This window comes from Actinia tenebrosa, unplaced genomic scaffold (genome assembly GCF_029948245.1).
Source record: "Actinia tenebrosa isolate PJP-AT-01 unplaced genomic scaffold, QUT_ActTen_1.0 PGA_scaffold12__29_contigs__length_12842862, whole genome shotgun sequence".
Classification (NCBI taxonomy): domain Eukaryota; kingdom Metazoa; phylum Cnidaria; class Anthozoa; order Actiniaria; family Actiniidae; genus Actinia; species Actinia tenebrosa.
In genome coordinates this window covers 3,822,592-3,846,594 of record NW_028292572.1, presented here as the reverse complement: position 1 = coordinate 3,846,594, position 24,003 = coordinate 3,822,592, and the positions used below count along the sequence as shown (strand labels likewise).

The 24,003-nt window shown below is 35.4% G+C and overlaps 1 protein-coding gene across 1 annotated transcript in view; it reads left to right on the top strand.

Annotated features, from left to right (window-relative positions):
• Window positions 1–22,930, top strand: part of LOC116286598 (uncharacterized) — a 34,124-nt gene extending 11,194 nt beyond the window's left edge. The window contains exons 4-12 of the mRNA XM_089027913.1: window positions 2,687–2,761; window positions 6,673–6,744; window positions 14,658–14,729; window positions 17,294–17,365; window positions 18,307–18,378; window positions 19,308–19,373; window positions 20,799–20,876; window positions 21,134–21,205; window positions 22,855–22,930. Of these exons, the coding sequence (XP_088884039.1) occupies window positions 2,687–2,761; window positions 6,673–6,744; window positions 14,658–14,729; window positions 17,294–17,365; window positions 18,307–18,378; window positions 19,308–19,373; window positions 20,799–20,876; window positions 21,134–21,205; window positions 22,855–22,930 (655 nt within the window). The remainder of the gene's footprint in view (window positions 1–2,686; window positions 2,762–6,672; window positions 6,745–14,657; window positions 14,730–17,293; window positions 17,366–18,306; window positions 18,379–19,307; window positions 19,374–20,798; window positions 20,877–21,133; window positions 21,206–22,854) is intronic.
• Window positions 22,931–24,003: the final 1,073 nt, after the last annotated feature.

Below are 24,003 nucleotides of genomic sequence, written 5' to 3'. Positions count from 1 at the left end.
AAAATAATTTTAAATGGCGCATAAAGTTCTTGGAGAACCAGTACTTTGCTCAAGCTTCAGAAAATTTGAAGAAAATCTGTGAGGTCATTGTCGAAAAATTTGAAGTTTTGTTGAAAAATATAAACTTTGGAGAAGAAAAAAAAAAAATTTCATTTTACGTCGTGGGAAAATAGTTCTTTTGGCTATTTCGAGGTAGTTCCCAATTTTCTTTAAAGCTACTGGTAAATCATTTTGGAGTAAAGTTTTTGGTAATGCCTTCGTAACGCATATCGACACCATAGCACGGTATTACATGTAGCACGGTTGCACCAAGGGCACTTGCACACCGAATGTGGTTGGATTTCTATAGGTTTTTCTTCTTCTTTCGATTATTTGAATGAAATTAACGTTATACTTGTTAACTTATCTTGTGTCCGTATTCCTTCGTTCGCTGTTGTAATGCAGAAGTTTTCATTCCAAAGGTCAAACGCTTTGAATAGGCTATGAGCGTTACTTCTTTAACGGCCGTTCCGTACTTTTCTCTGTTTGTACTATATCAGCAAGAACGCGACCGCGCGATGCTTCTTACGTCAGTAATATTCAACCGTCCAGAGTTAATATGGTTAATCAAATCCACCTTAAGTTCTATATAGAGCCCCGGGGTAGGCTACTAGCCTGCTTGCCATTGTTCTCTCGTCTGCTCGCTTAATCCAATTATTTTGAATGGTGGGGTGGCAGTGTGTTTACACAGCGATAACAGATGTAGCACCAACGCTAGTGTACGATCCACTGCCGAGCCTAGACAGGGGTAACACGATCGCCCTCGTTCCTCACTCGGACCCGAACGCTAATAATTCGACCCCTAAGACGTGACTACAGGAAACTAGAGATTTATGTATCATCAATCAACGACAACACGCTACTAACACACACACTAAAATCCCCACTCTCATGCGACAATTTTTACTCAAAGAAATTTCTCCCTTTTGTATCGTCAACTACAATAAAGGAATTTTTTTTACGATATTTCGTAATAACAATCTAATCTTTATTTGTTTACTTACTTGTACACGTCCAGTCAACGTGAGCGTGACCTAACATGACCTACTGGTAGATATTGATATTTTTGAACTGCAACTGTCTGATCGTTGAGCGAGAAAAGTTACATTTCATTTCGTAAACAGTAACAGTAATGGCAAGCAGGCTAGTAGCCTACCCCGGGGCTCTATATGGGACTTAAGGTGGATTTAATTAAACATATCAACTCTGGACGGTTGAATATTACTGACGTAAGGAGCATCGCGCGGTCGCGTTCTTGTTGGAATAGTACAAACAGAGTCAAGTACGGAACGGCCGTTAAAGAAGTAACGCTCATAGCCTATTCAAACTGTTTGACCTTTGCAATGAAAACTTCTGCATTACAACAGCGAACGAAGGAACACGGACACAAGATAAGTAAACAAGTATATAACGTTAATTTCATTCAAATAATCGAAAGGAAAAAAAAAACCTATAGAAATCCAACCACATTCGGTGTCCTAGTGTCCCTTGGTTGCAAGATAGTACAGTAGCACAATAGCTCATGTAGCAAAGTAGCACAGTAGCACACTATGTAGCACAGAGGCACAGTGGTTTCAAGTTATCTTGTATTTGATCTTGGTCTGTACTAAATACCAATTGATTTAGAGTTTTTTTGAGTCGTGTTAAATCAATGAGGCAATGCCTTTATTATTTTTATTATTATTATTATTATTATTAACTATCAGCAATCAAATATCAACAATCAATGCAACTATCAAAGAATTCGCTTCAAAACTCAACAAGATAACAAAAAAAGTACTTAAGGTTGCTGCCTACTTTTGAAAGTTCGAAATTGAGCCCACGATGAGCGCGCGCTCAAACTCCGCTGAAAAATCTACAAGATTTAATTGAAGAACCATACGTGTTTTGAGCTTCAACAGGGCAAAACCCTCAAATTTTGCATGGGACTCTCTATTTTATAATAGCTCATTTGAAAAAAACTCCTAAAAATCTAGGTTATATCAACATTTTAGAAATAGTTTAAATCAGTAACACATGAAAAGATAGATTTTTGTATGGATTTTTGCTCGACTTTATGAGATTTTTTAAGAGCATCGAAACTACAAAATATGACAAATCAATGAATTTTTTTGTATTTTTGTTGAAAATATCCATGCATTATTGTAGAATGATTGACTCGGCCTTCATTTGTGCAATCATAGAGTCTGCAAATAACTATTATCTTATTAATCTTAATTTTTTTCTAATCACTTCCGGTGGCGCAATTTTTACTCCAAAAACTCGTGCGTAGGCTTCCATTAGCATGAATCAGCATTAAATTTCAATTCGGAAAATCGAAGTTTTAAAAAAGAGTTTAAATCAATTTCCAAAAGTAGGCAGTCCCTTAACAAAGTAGATACAGAAAGGAAAATATAAGGGCTATTAATAACTAACTAACTAACTAATTAATATATGCTCTAAATAACTAAAAATTAAGTGCTTTTCGTCTTGATAGATAAACGCTGTGTACACCGTAATTTCAAAAAACGCGTTTTAGTGCCTTAAGGTCACGTGACCAACAAATGCATAAGGGGGTTAGAAAGGGGAAAACAAACCGAAATTTGGGCATCGGATTAAAAAAAAATCTTTAGCTGTACACAAATAAAATGCATTTTCTAAATCGTAGAGAAATAAGATGGAGTTCATTGAAAGTGCTTAACAACCAAAGCTTTGAAGGGATTGACAAGCAACTAGGAAGACTGTATGTATAAACGGATTCAAACTGCAATGGACCCTTCTCAAAAGTATTGTGGATGCGAGACTAACATGGAAATACATTTATAAGAAATCAAACATTGTTTCGATGGAATTTGTGGCATTTCATTTGGATTTTTTTGTTAGTATCGCATTAAAGAATTTTAAGAATGGTTCATTTTGTTTGGGAGGTTCTTACTAAAAACAGGGCAAAACAAAATGTTTGCTAAGTGTAATTTAACAGTTCAACGTTAAGTAGTAGATCGATTTGCAAATCTTTTTATTCTATAAGACGGACTGAACAGAACGTACTAAGAAATACAAAACAAACAAAAAAAGTTCAAACGTTTACGTTTACACGACTACAGTTTCACGAAAAAAAAAAAAACAACACTTATAATTACTATGCATTTTAATATTTCTTCAATAAAGTAAGCAAAAGAGATTACTCCCTTCATGCGGTCTCGTGTCGCATTTTTCTCTCGCGCAATTATAATGGAAGAGATAATTAGCTAAAAACTAGTGTGAGCTGCCTATGTTTTCTAATGAAACAATAATGATAAAAAGGTAAATTATACACCGTGCTAATCCTTCGTCGCTCTTTTACTCCGACGAAGGACTAGCGTACGTAAAGTCAGTAATTTTTTTTCATCTTTTCACATTGTATAATTTACCTTTTTATTATTACAATTATAATGGAGTATTTTATGATTATGGAAGTCAATCAATCAATAAATCAATCAATCAATCAATCAATGAATAAAAAAATGAACGAATGAATAAATAAACAAACAAACGCACGCACGAACGAACGAACTAACGAACGAACGAACGAACGAACGAACGAACGAACGAACGAATGAACGAATGAACGAATGAACGAATGAACGAATGAACGAATGAACGAATGAACGATGAACGAATGAACGAATGAATCGAAGACGAATGAACGAATGAACGAGATGAACGAATGAACGAATGAACGAATACCGAATGAACGAATGAACGAATGAACGAATGAACGAATGAACATGAACAATGAACGAATGAACGAATGAACGAATGAACGAATGAACGAATGAACGAATGAACGAATGAACGAATGAACGAATGAACGAATGAACGAATGAACGAATGAACGAATGACGAATGAACGAATGAACGAATGAACGAATGAACGAATGAACGAATGAACGAATGAACGAATGAACGAATGAACGATGAACGAATGAACGAATGAACGAATGAACGAATGAACGAATGAACGAATGAACGAATGAACGAATGAACGAATGAACGAATGAACGAATGAACGAATGAACGAATGAACGAATGAACGAATGAACGAAGGAACGAATGAACGAATGAACGAATGAACGAATGAACGAATGAACGAATGAACGAATGAACGAATGAACGAATGAACGAATGAACGAATGAACGAATGAACGAATGAACGAATGAACGAATGAACGAATGAACGAATGAACGAATGAACGAATGAACGAATGAACGAATGAACGAATGAACGAATGAACGAATGAACGAATGAACGAATGAACGAATGAACGAATGAACGAATGAACGAATGAACGAATGAACGAATGAACGAATGAACGAATGAACGAATGAACGAATGAACGAATGAACGAATGAACGAATGAACGAATGAACGAATGAACGAATGAACGAATGAACGAATGAACGAATGAACGAATGAACGAATGAACGAATGAACGAATGAACGAATGAACGAATGAACGAATGAACGAATGAACGAATGAACGAATGAACGAATGAACGAATGAACGAATGAACGAATGAACGAATGAACGAATGAACGAATGAACGAATGAACGAATGAACGAATGAACGAATGAACGAATGAACGAATGAACATCTGTTATACCCTGTTGGTTTGGTTTCAATTATAATTCTCAAGCTCATTAATAATTCCTGAGTTAAAAAACCATTAATTTTATGCTTGCGATAAGATCACGTATATACGTACACGTATATATCCACCGATCCAACACTGATTTAATTAGATTCAAACCAATGGATATCCAAACCCATGGTCTTTGGGTCTCATTAGCATAAAAGTAATTTCCCATTCTTTCCACTACACTTCACTCTCTTTTTCAATTTATTCTCTACTGCCTCCGTTTTTACTTATCTTAATTGTTTATTTACCTACCTATTATTTGCATAACATTATCATTTTATCTTGAATGTCCGGTGACTCGAACCGGGTACCTCTGCCGTGATATCCTATAGCCTTACCAACTACACTAACAGTGAAATCGTTGATAGTCTTGATGGGTTGAGCACTAATTGATATAAAAGACACGAAAAAACAAAATTAAAACCGAATTAATATTTATCCAGCAGCATCCAGTTTAGCATAGCTAGTCAAATGGAGCCCCAAAAGCCCAAGATTCAATTGGAAATTTATTTTGTATAAATAAAACGAACCAAATATTTATTCCAAACGTTTATTACCACTAAATCTTTTACAAAGGGATTAATAGACCTTTTTCGATTTCCAATACTACCGCTGATACGCTTTACTGCAGATCCATTTGTACAGGGTTAGCCTCGATTGCGTGTTAAAATGTTTATATATGCCAACGGGAAAGCAAAAATTGTTCAGCTTGAACAATAGAAATACTCTGAATTTCCACGAACTATTCTGATGTATTACGTGCAAGTGAGGCTAACCCTGTAAAATGTGCGTCTGCTGTGCGTTCAGCGGTCATTCACAGGGAATTCGAAACTGTAGTATTCTAAGAAGTTTATAATCTTAATTTCTTTTAGAATTTATTTTACCTAAGTAAAGTTATTTTGCATCGTCATTAATTTGGACATTGAATGTGCAATTCAGAAACTTCATTTCCATTTGGAAACAGTAAGCGCTGTTCCGTACTTTCAGTTTACTCTTACCTACGGAGAAGGGATTTGTTCCCATAGATTCATCATTATTTATTCTTGTACTATTTTACTATTTTACTTTTTTAGCTGTTTTATTCGGTTCGTTATATGGTGGCTAATTTTATGTCGATATTGAATTTATTTACGCAAAAAGAAAGAAGACCATAGGATCCAGCACAACTTCGCGCTCGCAGTGCACGGAAAATCCGTTTCATTCGTTTTATTATATGGTTACCAATTTTATTTCGATGTTTATATTTATACTATACACTCAACAAAATCGAGCAATTTAATTAGACTTTAAGAAAACAACTGAATTTGGACAGTCAAACGCCACCGAAACAATATACATTGATATGTAGAACAATTAATCTGATGAAATACATTTTTCCTCATTTTTCAATTTGCACTATTGTTATGCCCCTTAAAAATATTTGTTTTTAACCCGCTGTCATAAATGATCGATCGTAAATTATATTTTCCAATAGAATTAATTTATCAACCACATCGCTAAGAATTAGCTTGAAAACATTTATGTTTTCCCTAGCTTGAAGTAATAGGCCCTTTGCAGTTAACGGTCACGTGTCTGGACTGGACTGCAAAATTTTTGTTTTTATATTAAATTGGTGATTCATTTTAGCTACTTATAAAGAACTGAATGAAAACATGTGTATCCAGTGATCCAGTGTGTTAAGAAATGCAGTTTTATTACGATCTCTCGAAACAGGCTGTAGAAAGTTTGCTTGCAGTACAGTAAATTTCACCCATAGGAATCAAAATGTTCATTTATTAGCTATCAGTGAATTAATCAGCACGTGATTGCTTAGCTGCAAAAGGCCTATTTAAAGCGCTGGAGTTTTGAGAGTATTTGGCGCCTAGACTTGGAATTTTACACGAAACCGCCGAAAGTCCAATCAAAACATTAGCAGCATTGGTCATGCGTGAAGCGAATTTGCTGTAACATTTATTATTATATATTTTTTCCAGTTCTATAACCGACAGTCAGCTGGAATCTATTGGGGATGAAACGTTTGTACGAATGAGGAATCTAAGAAGACTGTAAATAAACCTTGCTTTAGTTCCTAATCTATCTTTGTTTTTCATTGTATTTTTTATTACTACTCTCCCCTGCTCCTTTTATATCTTTATTTAGTATCCTTCTCTTTTTCTTTTATTTTCTATCAGTCTCTGATCTATATTATTATTATTTTATCTTATGTTTTATGATCTACAGTCTGTCGTTTTTCCCCCGGAAAACGTTTTATAATACAATATTTTACAATATTTATTTACAAAATTAAATTTAGTTACATAATTATAATACACTTCGAATTCCTCGCAAATAGCAGAGCTAATCAGGGCGGTTTTGTGTTCAACAAAAGAAAAGGAAACAAAAGACAAATATCTAGCTTATTTTACAAAACTATCTCTCTATGCTTAACAGAATTAATATGAGACTTATTTATAGTTTATAGTTTATAATATTTATAGTTGATTTACACGCAATTTATATAAAATAATAAAAAAAGTAATGTTTGCAACGTTTGTGCTGGGGGCTGCAGAGGGGTTAAGGCCATAGAAGTGTTTGAGAGAACAATTACTCAAATATATAACGAGTGGATACTGGAACAAGAAAATGCAGTATTAGGAAAAGAATAGAGTTAAGGCACTAGATCACTAACATGTGTAATAAAGTAGATAAACACTATTATATTCTCTTCTCGAGTCTACTTGACTATTACATATTTAGTATTAGGCGTTTCACATTTTTATGTTTTCACTCTGACATGTAAGTGTTGGTGGAGAGTAACACTGGAAAATAACTTGCTCTACTTAATTAAAGACAAAGCTAAAAAACAACTTTATTTAACATTATTGTTATAAAGGACATGCAAATATAGTAACATCATTATAAACATATTATTAAAGTGCATTCTGCATAGAGTACAAACATTAAAAGCGTGCAATACTATAGGAAAACTCATTGGCTGACGAGGGAATTCCAAGTTGAATTCACGAGAAGAGGCGATATCGCCTTTCCGAGTGAATTCGACTTGGAATTCCCGAGTCAAGCCAATGAATTTTTTTTTGAATCCCATGACAATATTCAATCTAAGCGAATATAAAGAAGAAAAAAGAAAAAAATCGTGCGAGTTCAAGAAAACCTTGGCCCACGAAGGAAACCATTCTGATGCTATCCTCCCAACCAATAGGAATTCCGCTCAAGGGTGATCGTTTGATCTTTTGGTTTGAACATCGTGGCAAGCAGAATAATATTTGCTGCTGTGGAAAAAACTAACTGTTTATTCTCAAAAATCGCCGTCGCTGCAATACTTCTTTTAATCTATTACAACAATAATGACCTTTTCTCGTCTTGATCGAAATTTAAGGCAGTTCAGCAGTTTAAATGTGCGAAAATGTCATGCAAAACAAAGAAGCTAACTGGTGAGTACACAAAACTTTTAAGCCTAGACTTTTCTCTGAATTACACATTCAATTACTAAATAGACTAACGACTAAATGAAATCAAAATAAGTAATTTCCTTTTTCATATTCTTCTTCTTTTTTTACTTTTGCGTAGTTCAGTTAGTGTTGGATGAAGAAAGAGCTAGCGATGGACACCGTCCTGTAGACTGATGGAAATATTCACCGGTGACTTGTTACATGTGACTCCGGTAAACAGTATACTTACGGCTCCGCTCAACCCAAGACCATTTTATGGGGCTTCGGCAGCTTTACTTGTTTGGTTCACCTGATGACATCTACATCGGCAGATATTTCATTCAAGGTATTTCTTGCTGGTGATCTTGAACTTTCAACTTTTAACGTACTGACCCTACTAATACTTTGACTGCAAGGAGAAAATCCAGCCAGCTTGTGGGACATTCTGCGTTGTTTTTCCAATGGGTTATGGCTGTAACTCGATATCGATTCTGGTTTTAGCATGGTCAGTCAATTCTGAAATTTTCAGCGGGTCGAAATCTTCTCACAAGGCTTGGATTGCTGTCTTACGGCCACACGAATTCGTACATTTGCCTTCTATGGAAGCTATGTCGGCAATCTTCTTCATCATCTTAGACAAAGTGTTTATTCCAACCGGTGACATTTTATAGCACACTTCAGATGTTGGCTTGTCAATTGGACTTAAGAACAGATTTTTTTGGGACTTGTTCACCTTTTGGTCGATGTTCCAAGTACTCAACAGAAGCACGGTATGGATCGCGTTCGCCGCCATTGGTCCTCCAGATTTTATTGTCGTACTTTCTTGTTCTTTTCCTGCTATTCTCGTCTCCTTGGCGGTTCTTGATTTGGCGCTCTTTGTACTCTATGAAGTACTCTGGATGGTAAAATCATAAATTGTACAGTCGTACTGCTCCTGGAAAGCCCTTATTCTCATAGATAGGTGACATTATTCCACCAAACAAAATGGAGGAGAGATCTTGAAGTGTGCAAGCCTAAAGCACCTGAAGACCACATTTTCTCGACTTCCTTGTCTTCTAACGACCTGGCAGCATTTCGTTTTGTCCCTAAGCCTTTCTTCTTGAGATCTTTTTTCTTCATTGACAGCATTGTTGCGACCTCTTCAAACTCTACATCTGCTTCTTTATCGATGTCGAAGTTGTCGGGGGAAGGAGGACATGGCCGCTCAAGGAAAAACTTTCGCAGGCCGTTGCGATACGTCTGAAGAGAACCTGGCTGATATTCTTTGCCCTTGTTATCTTTGGTTGTCTGGCGTATTTCTAGAAAGAAGTGCTTCGAAAGGTAAGGTGCTTTTTTCTTTGATATCTGGTTTAAGTCGACTTCTTTCTTATATTTTTCTCTGCACCATGACTGAAAATGGCGTACATATGTAGTTGTGATTTTTCCGCGACCAAATTCTTTTTAAACTCCAGGATTTCTTCATCTGTGTACTCGACAATAGTAGAATTCTTTTCATTTCACTTGGGGCAGACAGACTTTTCGGTACTTTTCTCGGTGTCCGTGACACTTTTTTCGCTTAATGTCTTTTCTTTCCAGGATGAAGTTGATGCTGCCTCCATGTTGGCAGCCTGTCTCTTTTTTCTTGTTGTTGCAAACGTTAATGGTTTTCTCAACTTTTGAATCTCAGCGTCTAGCTGAATACTAAAATTTGGGAACTCAAGTTTTGCAATTCTCAAACTAAACAAAGCAAAGATAGTGTGACAGACTAAAATCTTTGTATTTTGAGGTGAATGCGAGAACAACAACAACACCTCGCAGAATCCCTGTATATCGTGCTATTCAGTTTTTCAAACCATGGTATTTCACGCTAAATATACCCACTCTCGGTAGCCAATCAGCGCGCGAGATTGAATAGTGTCATGGGATTCTTTGCACTATTTAGAACTAAATAGCACTAATTACATAATAGAAAACGATAGAATTAGCACAATTTCACATTATTTAGTACTGTTTATGTTGCACAATATTAGTGTCTGTACTGTATCAATTAAAGTTAATTGAATATGTATTGTCGAATTGCAGTCATTCGAACAAGGTTACTAATAAGAATAGTGTATTTATTAGTGTTATAATAACAATATGTATTCCTTATTTTGAAGGTTTTCTGTGTCTATTTTTAGTTTTTCATAAAACTAAATGGTTGATGAGTAAAGGTTGGTTCATACTTTAACTTGAATATAAACATAAGCATAATAAACTGAAGTAAAGTCCAATAAAGTCCAATAAGGCGAGGGGGACTAAGACTCTCGACTTCGATTACGAACAAAAAAAACCTATATGCGCTGCATTTTAAGACTCGTGTCCCCGGCCTAATGGCCCGGGCACGGATAATTAGATAAAGCTTTATTGCTTGAACTGTTTACTGATATGTTTCTTTTTATTAATATATATACGTTACTTACACCTTAACGCTTTGGAAATTTGCCCACCAAGTGTTCATTATAAAGAAAGTTTGACGTTTTCGAGTTTTTGAAAGCGAAGTAAGCTTATAAAAAAATATATATATATACAAAATAGAGGGTATTATGGTTATTTGGAAAAAAAAAATTGCCTAAACTTTATCATTCTTATTTATAGAAGAACAACTGATTATACGATTTCTTTGTCATTCAAACAATTTGTAAGCATTAATAAATTAAATTTTTTTTGAAGCGTAAGATTGAAAGAAGACAAGCACTTTTTGTAAGATATTTTGCACTCACCTGTAGCAGAAAGTGCAAGATATATAGCTTGTGATTTTCCTGATCCTTGTAAAACATCGTCAGGAAAAAATTTTGGTCATGAAAAATGTAAAAAAGAAGAATAATTTTTTCAGAGAACCATTGCATTCAGAAAACAGAAGTTCATATTTAAAAAAAAAGTGTTTTAATGACTGCGTTTTTGATTGTTTTGTTCGTAGTGCACGTGTTTATCACGTACTGTTATGTTAGTATGGGGAATTAACATGTTCGTAGTATAATGGTAGTGCAAGTTAGTTTCGATTATCCAGGTATCGTATACAGTGCAACAGGCGGTTTATTTAGGTTTTTTCTTTCCCTGTGTGTCAACTGACAATTTACTGAAGAGTGATCCAAAAGACATCACGTTCTCGTTTGTTAATAGACTAGACGCCCGCAGTGGCGCTTACTCGGGGTTCTTCCGTGTTTAAATAATAAAGTTGTCGACCTTCAATTCCACGTGGTAGACTTTCCAAGTCATTTTTAGTCGTATATTCTCATTCCTGTTCACTGATTATGAAATAAAATAATGCTTTAACTCCGCCCTTTCATAATCACTTGACAACATAGTGACTTGTCGGGGAAGAATCAGGGGAAAAAACGAAAGTATTTTAAGGGCGGATTACCACAGGTAACCTGCTAAAAAAAGAAGAAAAAAAGGATTTTATGAGCGGTTTACCATAGGTAACCCCCTAATAACATAATATGCTTCTGTACACTATTTTGATCAATAGCGTTCTCTAGTATATTGAAACTAAACTCATCAAGAACATTAACTGATGACGTCTTCTACTGACGTGAAATTCGATACACAACAAATACTTTCGCATGTATAATGATATCATTGATTTTATAGGCAATTATTATATAGGCAAACATTTAGTGTAAGAGTGACATTATAGAACTACTTTTCCAGTTGCTTCTTACATTATATTTTGCTTCATCCAATATGGCGACTTGCATGTGTTATCGTTTGTGTAACCTTGGTTAGTACTTCCAAAAACGATCGACATCTTTTTGTGTAGGTCTACCGCAAACGGCATCTGCTTTACTATGTGACATGAGCGTATTAGACATACTTCGTTTTAAGGCTTTCTTTACAATCCCGGTTGGCTTTACACGCAATGTTGCCAGCATACTACAATGTCTTCCAAGGCCGACTACGCATTGCCTTCTTCTGAATAATAACCATGCGATTAGAGCCTTCGATGAATTAGTACATCTAATCAGAATAGCATGCGCACTAGCAATAATATGTTTTCACCACTCAGGCAACTGCTCGGCAAGACAATCGGCAAATATTCGTAGACCTGAGCTTTCGATGCATCATAGTGGCATAAGACGCATGCGTCATAGTGGTCAACTGCAGATTGGGCGACTAAGAAGGAAAACGGCTTACATTTTATAACTCGGGCCGTTCCACAGGAATCCCGATAAATAAGGTGTTTGATGCAAACCTACCTAACTTGGTGTATATATTTATTATCATGAAGCGGTTGGAAAGGAAAATATTTTCATTCGGACTAGCTGGCTAGAAGAATGAAAGTGGTATTTTTGCCGTCAATCAAAAGATAAGCCAAACACGCGTGGTAATGCTGAGACGACAATAACACGTTTTATTATACGACAACTAGCAAAATATGGCACAGCAATATGCTAGTTGCGTCCCGGTTTAACCGCTTTAACCGGTTTAACCGCGACAGAACTAGCATAATAGACACGCAACTTTTCACAACTTTTTGCATGATTTTTCAAGGTGAAGTTGACCCACTTTTTAACGTAAATCTTCACTTTGACACGAGATCTCACCTAGATTTCCTAGACATCAATTTTTGAAATAGATGACGATGACCTCTTAAAAGTTTTCGAAAACCAGGATACGACCGTCGATGTACAGAAGGACAACGAGACCACTTATTTCGCCGAAGATGAAGTAATATATATATTTAGGCACTGCCTAAAAGCGGAGCTCCCAATTAGGAAGTCACAGGGAGAGCAATTTGAATGAAACTCAAAGGTAAAAATATGATCGGGGAAAAAATTTTCAATTGTTGTTTATTCGAGATGAAGATAATTTTTCCCATAATAAAAACATGCAGTGAAATCGAATCGAAATGCACTACATTGTTTTGTTTTGTTTTGTTTTTACGCGAGTAAAAGGCCAAATTCAAAACTCGCACCGAAGAAATTCAAGAAAATCGGTCCATTAGACAGCGACGATGAACTATTAGAACTAGTGAACTAAGCATTTTAGTTTTTGCAGTAATTTGTCTTTATGATTCTAACTTTTCAAATCTTTTGATTGTTAGTAGACTTATTTTGAATCAATGCAAAGTGTGTTCCTTACGAACCTCATATCTGGTTTAACGAGTTCCAAGTTAGTTGTCACGTAATTTGCCTAATGACCAATAAAATTAAAAGCACTCAATATTGGTTTCCTTGTGTTTGCGTTGTTTTTCTGAGATGATAATGATAAAATCGCTAAAAAAGGGACAAATACATATATTCCTTTCATATCGTGTAATAAATAACTTATTTGATCATTTTTTCCCCCGTAATATGGGATGATATTTTACTCGTTACTCGCATTTTCCCTGGTTCCTACGGGACTCGGAAAAATACATTCGCAACAACTCGTAAATATTAGCCCGACGGGAAAAACCCAAATAAGATATAATTATTCATCCAATTATTCAAGTTAGAGTATTGTATAGAACGGTCTGAACCCAGGTGAATGAATGTTAATCAAAGTAATATGATCATCCAGTTGGATGTAGTCCTGAGAAGGACTGTTTGATGTGACTGACGTTTCGACAGCCTGAGCGGAAGTCATCTTCAGAGTCAAGTGAAGAATAAAAGTCAGATTGGTCATATTTATACCGCCACGATAACAATAGCCTAATTACATGAAGAAGCGTAATTGGCGACATCGGTCTAATGAGTGCGAGTCACTCTTTCGGTGTTGTGGGCGGTTTTATTGTTTCTAATAAGCCTATTATACGGAGCCGGTAAATTAATTGAGCGATTTTAGTGGATGATGCTCAAACTTGGTAAACCAACTCTCCAGTACAAGTCGTTGCTACTTATTGTTACAAAAAAGAAAGGCATTCACTGGATTCCCAGTCTATCGTATGACCAGTCTTGGTATGATGCCTGGCAATATTATTGTGTTCATCCTGTTTCACAACAGCACTTTGATATTCTTTACGTCTGATATTAAACGATCTACCCGTCTCACCAATATATGTTGCCTCACAGTCATTACATAAAATCTTATAAATAGCACCGACTCGATCGTTCGGGTTGTCACGATTGACTCAAAAAAATATCTACCCTTATTGCACTCTAAAATATCTAATAAGATTTAAATATTGACGGCTCTCTCTCTAACAAATTTATAGGATAATCACGATACTTTTCTTGGGGTTCCATAAGGGAAAGAAAAACGAACAAACGAAGTAAATATATGAGTATTCTCAAAACATTCTTATAAAGAAAGCCAAATAATGATTTAAGGCTAAGATCAAGCATCGAACTCCACATGAGCCGTACACGCTAAAAAATAACTTAATGGATTATAATCAGGTGTGATCTTTAATGTCATTACTGTGATTCCCATAAACATGCCAACCCTGTGTCTCCGAGTTGCAGGCTGAAATTTGTTGTGTTTTTTTTTTTTTTTTTTTTTTTTTTTGCTAGTTCGAATGTTCATGAAAATTGCAGTAACTGCTAAGCAACGTTAAATGCATTTTTTTTTTCTCTCTCATTTTATAGCGTACTTTCAGGGAACAAGCTGACAGTAATTCATTCCAATCGCTTCCTTTTTCTGATACGTCTCAAAAATCTGTAAGAAATATATATATATATTTATATTTTTTATATTACTTCTTATTTTATTATGCGAAAACTCGAACCATGAACACTTCAAGTTATTTTTTTTTTTACATTTCTGGAGCATCCCATCAGAAGCCAGATTTTACCGAGGCTCTAAAAATGTTTTCACGCTATCCCAGAAGCTCTTGTGTTAGTGTTGCCGTAAAAGTTATTTAAAGCTTATACTATAACGTGTATCAATTATGTTATAACAGATACTTCATCAATGAAGACAATTTTTGTTTTATTTTTTGAAATGTTTGAAACGGTTTGCACTTTTAGCTACAGTTTTTCATACTATCACGTTTTGATATGTGATTAGCAGCAGTTCATTAGTTCACATTAGATTACATGAAGTGAGCTAAAAATAAAACATCTAAAGACTTTCTGCCGTTTGCTGTGATTGGATGGCGCATTAAAAAAATGCTTGATTCCCTTGTTTCTATAGAGATTTGATTGAATAGTTATGAATGCAGTTTAAAAAAAGTGTTCATGTTTTAAGTGTCATTACTGAAACAGACCAAATACACCTACGTTATTTTCATAGTTTATTATAACGTTTGTTTGTTCCTTTGAGATAAAAATCGGTATAGCCGTGGAATAGACCTCTTTAGCTTAGGCTATGTTCTTTTGTGTACTTATTAGAATATTTTTTACTTGTTGACGGTTGCACACGAAGACACATAAATTTGGTCTGAAATGGGAAGGCATCATGCTCTTGATAAAGAGGTCAATTCCTGTGTAAAAAGAAGTTTAGAACATATGGCAAAATTATTTGAAAGACAGAGCGCGATAGAATAAGCAAAATTGAACCATAACCCGCTACCCATATCGAATGTTTGCCGAAATAATTATTTTAGTCCTAAAGATGGTTTGCAAAAGCGCATAAGGCAACTGGTTTCTCTGTTAGATCTCGCCGCCCGCCCGGTTTGATCGGCAGTTTTGAATTGTTGTGCGTGGGGTCGTGCGTTTGAGTTTCCACTTCACTAACTCAGGGTTTTAAAATAACGAATTGACAATTTAAAAGGTTCAAGCTTTGTAACTGATACTCCTGCAAATGGTTAGATCTTGAAGTATAAAGAACTCTGTGTGTACAGCCGTTTCCCAGGCCCTGCGACATCATAATGACGCAATAACAATGCAGTGCGTGAGTAAAGAATAGGGCAGAGAGAAAAAAAAGGAGAGGTTCGAGTTAGATAAAAGGGATTGTGAAAAAAAAAAAAAAAAAAAAAAAAACGTTGTGGAAAACGTACGAACTAAGCTTTACAATTGATGTCCAGATGTCAGAGGATGATAAAGGACCTACCACAGCTAAAGCATCTACAAGCGCATCATCGACTTGGAATGCGAGTGATAAAGAAGATGTTTATGTTCAATGTACCGCTAAAACTATAGTTAAACATCGAATGAAATCTTGCCACGGATTGAAAAAATTCGAAGCAAGATTGGTCATCCTACTTTAACAATGATGTTAAAGTGCATTACACGTTAATTATACAACTATTGGCACAAATGAATGTACATTTTCTGCTAATGAACAGCAAAAGGTGTAATGCTCACTCGGTGTATAAAATAATGGGATGTAATGAAAGTTTTGGTGCGAAATTAAACTTGTTTGGCGCAAAAGAACTCCCCTCATTTTGTAACTTTTCCAAAGCACAGTTCTTTGTTTACAACCGATAGTCATTACATCTAGTTTACATCTTCGTTTGTTTCCTTTAAGGCTTGTCGGAGGATCTAAAGAAACCCTCCTTTTCTGGGGATTCAAGCAGGTTATTAGATTAAAATAGGTTTTGCTTGAAGGTTGTTGTGAAGTTTGAAAAAAATCCGTGAATAAAATGCGAGAAACGATCGACTATGATTATGATTGGTTAAATATGTTTTGAATGGAGATATAATATTAATTTAGGCACTGCGAAAAAGCTAAGCTTCCAATAGCACAGGTAGCCCAATTTAGATAAAACTGAAAGATAAAATATAATCGGGCAAAACACCTTTGGTTGTTTCTCTCCATCGATATAAAGATAATGTCCCCCATAAGGAAAACCATGAAGCGAAAAAATGAAATGGACATGCACCACATCGTTTTCTTCGCAGGAGTCTTTGTTTTCGACCTTAGCACAATTTTGCCACATGTTCACAACCTACCACCGTCCGCCCCAGGGTCTAGTTTTGTTCTTAAAAAATTACTCGACAAAGTTTTGGATGGCCGACATTTTTTTACGCTTTGACATCAAGCAGGATTCATTTGTTGTGTAAACTGACAGACGCACGGACAAAATCATGGACTGAATCACAATACAGCAGCATAAAAAGAACATACTAAAATGATACGAAGTCTTTCGGCTCGTATGACCATCATACTTGAATTACTATATACCAGATATTAAGAGAGGCATCGTCATGTGCATTAAGTCAGACGTGCGGTTGCGTCTACAATTGGCACCTCCCAACCCTGGCTATAGCTTCCTTTATGCGAAAAAAAGTCATGTGTTTCATTACAGGGATGAATAATTTAATTATTCATATTTTCACAGGAAACTTTCAAAAAATCGTATTACAAAAATAGAACGTAAAGCATGGTTTCATCTTTTTTCCGTGTCACATATGTAAGTATTATTATTGCTTTGTTTGTAGGCTCAGTTTTTAGTCACGATATTTTGAAAAAAATAGCCACAATCTGTAACACGTACAACTAAAATATACAATACGTGCTTAAAACCACCTCCTCTCCTCCCCCTTTTACACCCCTAAAGGAGTGAGTTACTTACGATCTTAATCACTTAAAGATACGACGATTATCCCCACCCTTCGCTATTTAATAGATAATTACTGAGGCACGCAGCATTCATAGGTATAATGCAGGCAGCTGAGGGCGTAGCCCGAGGCTGCCTGCATTATATACCTACGAATGCTGCGTGCCGAAGTGATTATCTAGTATAATTATTGTTCTTATCAAAATCCAATTGTTTTCTTTCTAGCTTGTTTATCATAGAAACAAAGCCAATAATGAATGAACTAAATATGTCTGATTTTCCTCTATGCATTCGTTGGGATAATGCAGACTGAAAACAATGGATTTTGATAAGATCAGTAATTATATGCGAGTACCAACCCCAATAATAGTGGATTATTTGTGTGATATAAATAAATCGTGTACAGAAATATATATCCCTTCAAATAACATTCCAACATTAATGAACATTGTAAAATTGTAAAAAAAGTCTGTTAAAAGTACACTACATATTTGCTTAATTTTGCTTAAAAAAAGAAGAGTCTGGGGTGAGTTTTGAATTTTGATGACATTCTCATTTGAGAGAATTGAACAACTCAGGATAAGTAAGTCTAGAAAATTTGAAGGCCGGTAACTTAGACTTACTGTATATTGACATGCTTTATAAAATGACAATATGACAACAAGTTTGCTAATAAGATAAAAATGCAAAACTCGCCTCTGTCTCTTGCTCTTTTATGAAGTGGCTAATTCACTCTATCCATTGTAGAAATTCAGCTCAGAAGTTATCGGTTATTTGATTTTTTATGTCCCCAGTGACCTCTCTTACAACAATTTAGAAAAAGCAGAAACATACATGTTCCACTATTTGATCAGACTCCGATTAGCGTAAGTATCATTTTGACATCGCTTTAGTAGCCTAAATTATTATTATTGCTTTTTTTGTACACATGGATTCAAAAATGAACCATGATTTTTAACCTCAAGCTACCGGCGAATTGATGACCAAAATTGGTCGCTAAATAAAAAGACAATTTATTTTTGAAACCTCTTTTGGCCCTTGTTCGCAGTTTTCAATTAGAAGACACTGTAGAGAGATCGTAGAGTCCCCTGCCTGGGAAGGAAACTCCCATGTAAAAAAAGCAAGTGTTAAGTATATTGACAGGTCGTGTATGACGTCACGACTGTCGCGCCGAGAGCACGAGGTGTGTTGAGCAATAAACAGAATCGTTTAGAAGTTCACTCGAGTTGTTGTTGTTTTATTCGTTTCGGGGAACAGTTATTATTGTCTTCAATACACGACAGCAAGGATGATCGTACAAATACATATGAATTGAGGATTACTGGTATGCAGAGTAAAACGTATTCAAAAAACTTGCATCCTTTCAAATAGCATTCCAATATTAACGACTATTGTAAAATTGTAAAATTATAAGAATGTTAAAGGTATACTACATATTTGATTGACTTTGCTGTTTGGAATTAGCCATTTTAGACACGAGAATGAAACTGAGCTTTTGTGATAAAGCATGTCATATTAGTAAGTCGTAAACTGTCATAAGAAAAAGCATATCAAGATTAAAAAGTGTATATATCCTGCTAGTGGCTAGTGTTGTGTTGTGTTGTGTTGTGTTGTGTTGTGTTGTGTTGTGTTGTGTTGTGTTGTGTTGTGTTGTGTTGTGTTGTGTTGTGTTGTGTTGTGTTGTGTTGTGTTGTGTTGTGTTGTGTTGTGTTGTGTTGTGTTGTGTTGTGTTGTGTTGTGTTGTGTTGTGTTGTGTTGTTAATTTTATATAATTAAAAGTGTTTGCATCTTTCAGGTCACTTCAGGGAAACAACATCACAACACTTCCGCCAGGATTTCATTATCAAGGAACAACTGTTCTGTAACTATGGCATTATGGATTATATTTCTTTATTTTTCAAATTAATCCTCATCTTTTTCTATTCATCCACAATCCATCGAACGCATTCGCCCATCCATATATCCATTTTCCTGTTATCATAAACCTGATAATAATCTATCACGAATCCTGCCCTCTCTTGTTTTGAAAACTAAAACCGCACGAAAAATAAATTTATTTAACCTAATTTCAAATTTGTTTGTTTGCATTTTTGGTATACTTACTATGTTTGACTAAAGAAATTATACAGCTCACGTTCATGATCTACGAGCCAATAGCTCATTCGAAGTCCGGTCAAATAGTTGATTGAGTCGTAGGCTATGCAGGGTTGCGATTTTAATTATAAATATCCATCCATCTATCCATCCATCTCTAGTGGCGTGCGCCGGTCAGCGGCCACGTCAGTAAAGCATTGGGGCCTTGTTGTTGGAATAAAGGATTTGAAGTGGACGTACGAAATTGTTTGGTCTTCTTAGATGAGTATTACTACACCATCCATCCATCCATCCATCCATCCATCCATCCATCCATCCATCCATCCATCCATCCATCCATCCATCCATCCATCCATCCATCCATCCATCCATCATCCATCCACCCATCCGTTCAAACATCCATCCATCCATCCATCCAGCATGGTGGTACGTAATACTGGTACACTTGAAAGAATTTCTCATATACTGGCCATAGAGAATAGAATTTCAATATATAGATCTGTCATTGAACCCTATATCAATTACTGCTGTCTTGTTTGGGATAGCATTAATGATACCATTGCGAGGAAATTACAATCTATACAAAATTGAGTGGCTTGTATCATCACTGGCTTTCCATACGCTATAAGATCGCGAGACCTTTTAGTTCAATTAAAATGGAAGCCATTGATTGAAATGAGGCAAGAACAGGAGGCCATTATGGTTTACAAAATTGTTCATGGCCAAGCTCCTAACTACTTATCAGAAATTTTTGAGAAGCAAATAGGTTCGAGTGCATAAAACCTTAGGTCTTAAAGATATGACCTGCAATCACCAAAAAACAAAATCTGGAACGCTCTCCCAGATGCCTTAAAAAGCGAACCCTCTATCAATGTTTTTAAAAGGAAAATAAAAAAATCATCGATTTATCATTGACATCACTGAAAATTGGTATTTTTAAATCGATGTATATTTATATTTAACTTATTTAGTCTTAATGTCATTAATGCACAGCTTATAGGTAGAACTGATTTTTATATAATTTATGTCCATCCATCCATCCATCCATCCATCCATCCATCCATCTTTCCACGTACCCTTTCCCCCCTCTCCCTTCTCACGCCACCCTTCTACCATTAGTCCGATTGTTTGCTACTTTTGACATCTCACAATTATTATTTTTGTTAATTTGACAAGATCCGTTTTCTCTTAGGAATCTGAATGAAAACCGTCTAAAGGAGATCAAAGCTTTTGCGTTCACCTCAGCCAACTCGTGCAATTTAAGACAATTGTAATTTAAATCACTTTGGAAATACGTACTCAACTATTATGTACAAATACAATGTGCAGTGAGGTTTTATTTATTTCGTATCCTATAAGCTTATCTCTCGGGAAGGAGGGGTTTGACGGGGATGTTCTTTTTTTGAGTGTGGCGAATTTGGACTATGGGACAGTGGTGATATTGCCAGGGAATAGATTAAGGCATCATTTTTGAAGATGTCTAAGGGATCTGTAAATAGTTTAATCTCAATTCATTCTGTTTTACAGAATGTTGATATCAAATTCCATCAGTAATATTGAAATAGGAGCATTTCAAAACAATTCAAAATTAAATCATCTGTAAGTATGCTTTTATACAGTGACCCATAAGTGCCACGGCAAAACACTCTTTGGTCACGGCAAAACTTTCTTTTTTCACGGCAAAACTTTCTTTTTTAACGGGGAAAAATTTTTTTTTTCCGGAAAATGTTTTTCTGCTTTCTCGGCAATATTTTTTATTTTTATTTTTTTGACACAATAAAGCGGTAAAACTTACTTTGCGCAAAAAAAACTTCCATTTCAAAATGCCTTTTATGGATGCGCTGTTGGAGCTTAACTCTGTAAACTATCATGCGAGCTTAATTTTGGTTGATTTTTGATCTATTTCACATGGAAAAGGAAGAAACTGCGGGCTTAATGTGTTAACACAGACTAGATGGTGCCTGGCTGCCCAGCTTCAACTCCTTCAGGATCCAAATCACGAACTATTTCCTCTACCACTTTTCTAGACACTCTTATTCCTTTTCTCTATAGAGCATGCCAAACACTACGGTAACCAATACAACATCCAGGACCATCCAGGACTGACAGTATAGCATTGCTCAATTCCTGGTGGTTGAATTCGAACATGTTCCTCTGAAATTTATACTTAGTTTTCAGCTTTCCTTTAAGTGTTCTCAGACTCATGTTCATCTGGTGTTGGGTTTCTAACCGATATAAAGCATTTCCTTGTAGTTATATCCTCCATAAAACAAAGACTCAAGTGTTGATTTCTCATTTGTTTCATCCGCCATTTTGATTACTGTACTAGGAACACAGGAACTCTGAACTTTTAATAAATTTTATAGATTTGACGTGAGCAAAGTAAGATTTGCCGTGAACAAGTTTTGCCGTGAAAAAACAAAGTTTTGCTGTAAAAAAAGAAAGTTTTGTTGTGAAAAAAAGAAAGTTTTGCCGTGACCAAAGAATGTTTTGCCGTGAGCAAAGTAAGTTTTGCCGTGGCACTTTTGGGCCACCGTACTTTTATTTGTAAGATCATCAATTTATCATCAAGTAATCCCGCTAATACATAAAGGTGGACAGCGTAATAACTGTAACAACTACAGACCAGTCACAATCCTCCCTGTTATTTCAAAAATCATTGAAAGGCACGTTGCGAAGTCCCTCCTTGCTTATTTACAATAAAATGATCTCATCTTCAAAGCACAGTCTAGTGTTCTTCCAAATCACTCCATCTCTCATGCTTGTACATTGCAAAGCAATCTGTCATTAATGTAAAGCGTCTTTGATTATATTCAAATAGAAAAGGCGCCATCATTACATTTGCTAATGAAATAATCAGATTTTTTTATTCCTCAGGGATCTGACCGATAACAGACTGAAAAGTATTAAGTTCGTGCAATTTCTTAATGCAAATTTTATAAATTTGTAAGTAATATAAATGCTTAGTTACAACAATTTTCACAATGAGACAATGTATCTTTTTTTTACTGGATTTAGTTTATAAGCCTAATAGCACACAAAATCGCTTGAGTACCAAGAAAACCTCATTTCTATAAGTTAATAAAACACATACATATATTCAGGCGCTATTGTTTTGTCCTCGGTTTCAATAATCGTAAGCAGTAAAATATCATGCATGAAGCGTTTACTAAGTAAAGACGATGTAAATATTGAATCAAAACAATCAGTTCCCTTATTTGTGTTTTTTGTATTCTGATTGTGTGCAGGTATTTCTCGAACAATCTTATTGAAGATATTGGAGTTGGATTTTTCAAACATATGACAAAACTATTTTCTTTGTAAGCACATCGCTATATTTACTTGTTGCATTCAAACGCCTTCTGGAGTCTCTGAAGCGTTTTTTTTTTTTTTTTTTACCATTGGGCCAGTGGGTCTTTTTTAAAATCATTTTAGTGTATTTTAGTTGCTTGTATATACGATTTTGCAAACACGTTATGTTTTCAAACTTGTTGCAAAAGATAAATTTATTCTTTGCCTTTGAATATCTTGTCATCAGTCTTTGGGCCGCTTGATAAGGCTTTGTTTCAATGATCGTTTTCATTCAACATCGTGGTTCCAACATGTTTTTTATGATTTTAGGCTTTTTCCGAATAAATTTGTAAAAAAAAACTTTGTTTTGTAACTCGAGCACCAGCAATTGTTTTCCATGATCGCTTCCTCTATTATCTTAGTCAGTTAATAATGTTTGGTTTGTTAGAGCTAAATTGCCGTCCCACTTGCTTTGGGATGTGTCACTCATCTTTGTCTCATTTGGTGGGAATGTTTACAATTTTTAAACCATAGGCATCCCGAGCGTTATTATTACGGTTTCACAGGCAACCCCTGCTCACTACATTTATATAAGAGAATGTATTAGGATTTAGAATATGCCTTTTTTTATGTATTTTAACCAGCTCCAATTGAATCACACATAATTATTAGTAAACTATTCCTTCGTGATCATGTGAATTTGTCGTTTTTTTTAATTTTGAGAATCGATATGTTGAAAATGCCAGGCAAGACTTAACGTGTCAGCAAACTTTATACGACTACTCAGCGGCTGACTTCATTAATTTACGACGTGCGCAGGAAAATTGTACACATGCTTCCAGAGGGATGATATGGTAGCGGTAAAACGTCGCTCTGGAAATAGAGAATACAAAATTAATCATTTTCAAATAAACGGTCTGTTTGAAAAGGATGATACTACTGAATAACAAGACACCCTTTTTTTCCTAAGACCAATAAATGCGATATTGAAAAAAAGTTTGTTATCATATTAACATGTGTCTAGTCACACAAATCTTAGTTGTATTGATGCGGCAGCATATTCTTCATTTTTGAAGTTCTGTTTCATGTTTTATCATTCACGTATC